The 1,423-nt window shown below is 42.6% G+C and overlaps 1 protein-coding gene across 1 annotated transcript in view; it reads right to left on the bottom strand.

Moving 5' to 3' along the window:
* Positions 1 to 1,423, bottom strand: part of LOC122541564 (nuclear factor 7, brain-like) — a 4,297-nt gene that overhangs the window by 96 nt on the left and 2,778 nt on the right. The window contains exon 4 of the mRNA XM_043678395.1: positions 7 to 42. Within this exon, the coding sequence (XP_043534330.1) occupies positions 7 to 42 (36 nt within the window). The remainder of the gene's footprint in view (positions 1 to 6; positions 43 to 1,423) is intronic.

Consider the following 1,423-nt stretch of genomic DNA (forward strand, 5'->3'; position numbering starts at 1 on the left):
AATTACACTCACATTGTTACAAGCTGCTGAGAATTGCCAATTCTGATTGTTGCAGGCATCGAATAGAAAGAGGATGTGACACCAAGGATATTGAAGACCAGAAGAATATATACAAAATTTGAACAATTACAAAGGATTGAAAGAAACATTAATATATTTTAATGGATAAAAATCTGACTTTGATATTTAAAATTGCAATAAAGAAAGGGATTGATTCCATAGATTCAGTAAAGATATTTTCACTTCTAAGGAATCTAAACATGTGAGTCTGTGAACATCATCCAGTTATAAATAATTCGAATAAATCCAATAAATAAATACAGAACCTGTCAAAAACCAGGCGTGAGGCCTTCAGATTCAGGAGACCCACTCAAATATAAGGAATCCAAGTATGACCTTCGCAGAGCCATTAAGCCAGCCAAGGACCAACACCGATCTAAACCAGAGACCCAGACAGACACCCGGTGACTATGGCAAGGACTGATTGACATCACAGGTTCTAAAAAGAGTCAGTGCAAGATAGCAGACGATGACATATCCCTCCCAGATCGTCTGAACATCTTCCATGCTCGCTTTGACCAAAATTTCAGTGGAGAGAAGTCCAAATGAACCTATCCAAACAGCCACTGCATCAGAGGTTAGATCAGCTTTCCTTCCTGTGAATTCAATGAAAGCAATAGGACTAGACGGAGTACCAGGCCTTGCACTCAAAGCATGCACAGATCAACTGGCAGAGATCTTCTCAGACATCTTCAACCTCTCCTGTAGCAGGCCACTGTCCCTGCCTGTTTCAAGAGGGCCAACATCATCCCTGTATCTAAGAAGGCTCATGCAGCATGTCTCAATGACTACCACCCAGTGGCCCTAACTTTGGTGGTCATGTCATTAATCAACTCCACCCTCCACACTACTCTTGACCCACTCCAATTTGCCTATTGGACCAATAGATCCATGTCAGACGCCATATCAGTGTCCTTCACTCCTCCCTAGAACATCTTGACACCAAGAACAGCTACATAAGAATCCTACTCATTGACTACAGTTCAGCCTTCAACACTATTATCCCCTCGAGACTGATTTACTAAACTTAGTGATCTCGACCAAAGCCCCACTCTCTGCAAGTGTATCCTCAGTTTCCTGACCCACAGGTCATAATCAGTGAAGATTGGGAACAATATTTCATCCTCACTAACACTCAACACTGGAGTCCCCCCAATGGTGCGTACTCAGCCCCCTTCGTACTCACTGTATATCCATGACTGTGTCACCAAATACCAGACTAATGCCATTTACAAGTTCGATGATGACACCATTACAGTCAGTTGACTCTCAGATGGCGACGAAACAGATTACAGATGGGAGGTGGAAGACCTAGAAAAATGATGCACTGAGAACAACCTAGCTCTCAATGCCGGAAAACCAA

Source organism: Chiloscyllium plagiosum, chromosome 37 (genome assembly GCF_004010195.1).
Source record: "Chiloscyllium plagiosum isolate BGI_BamShark_2017 chromosome 37, ASM401019v2, whole genome shotgun sequence".
Classification (NCBI taxonomy): domain Eukaryota; kingdom Metazoa; phylum Chordata; class Chondrichthyes; order Orectolobiformes; family Hemiscylliidae; genus Chiloscyllium; species Chiloscyllium plagiosum.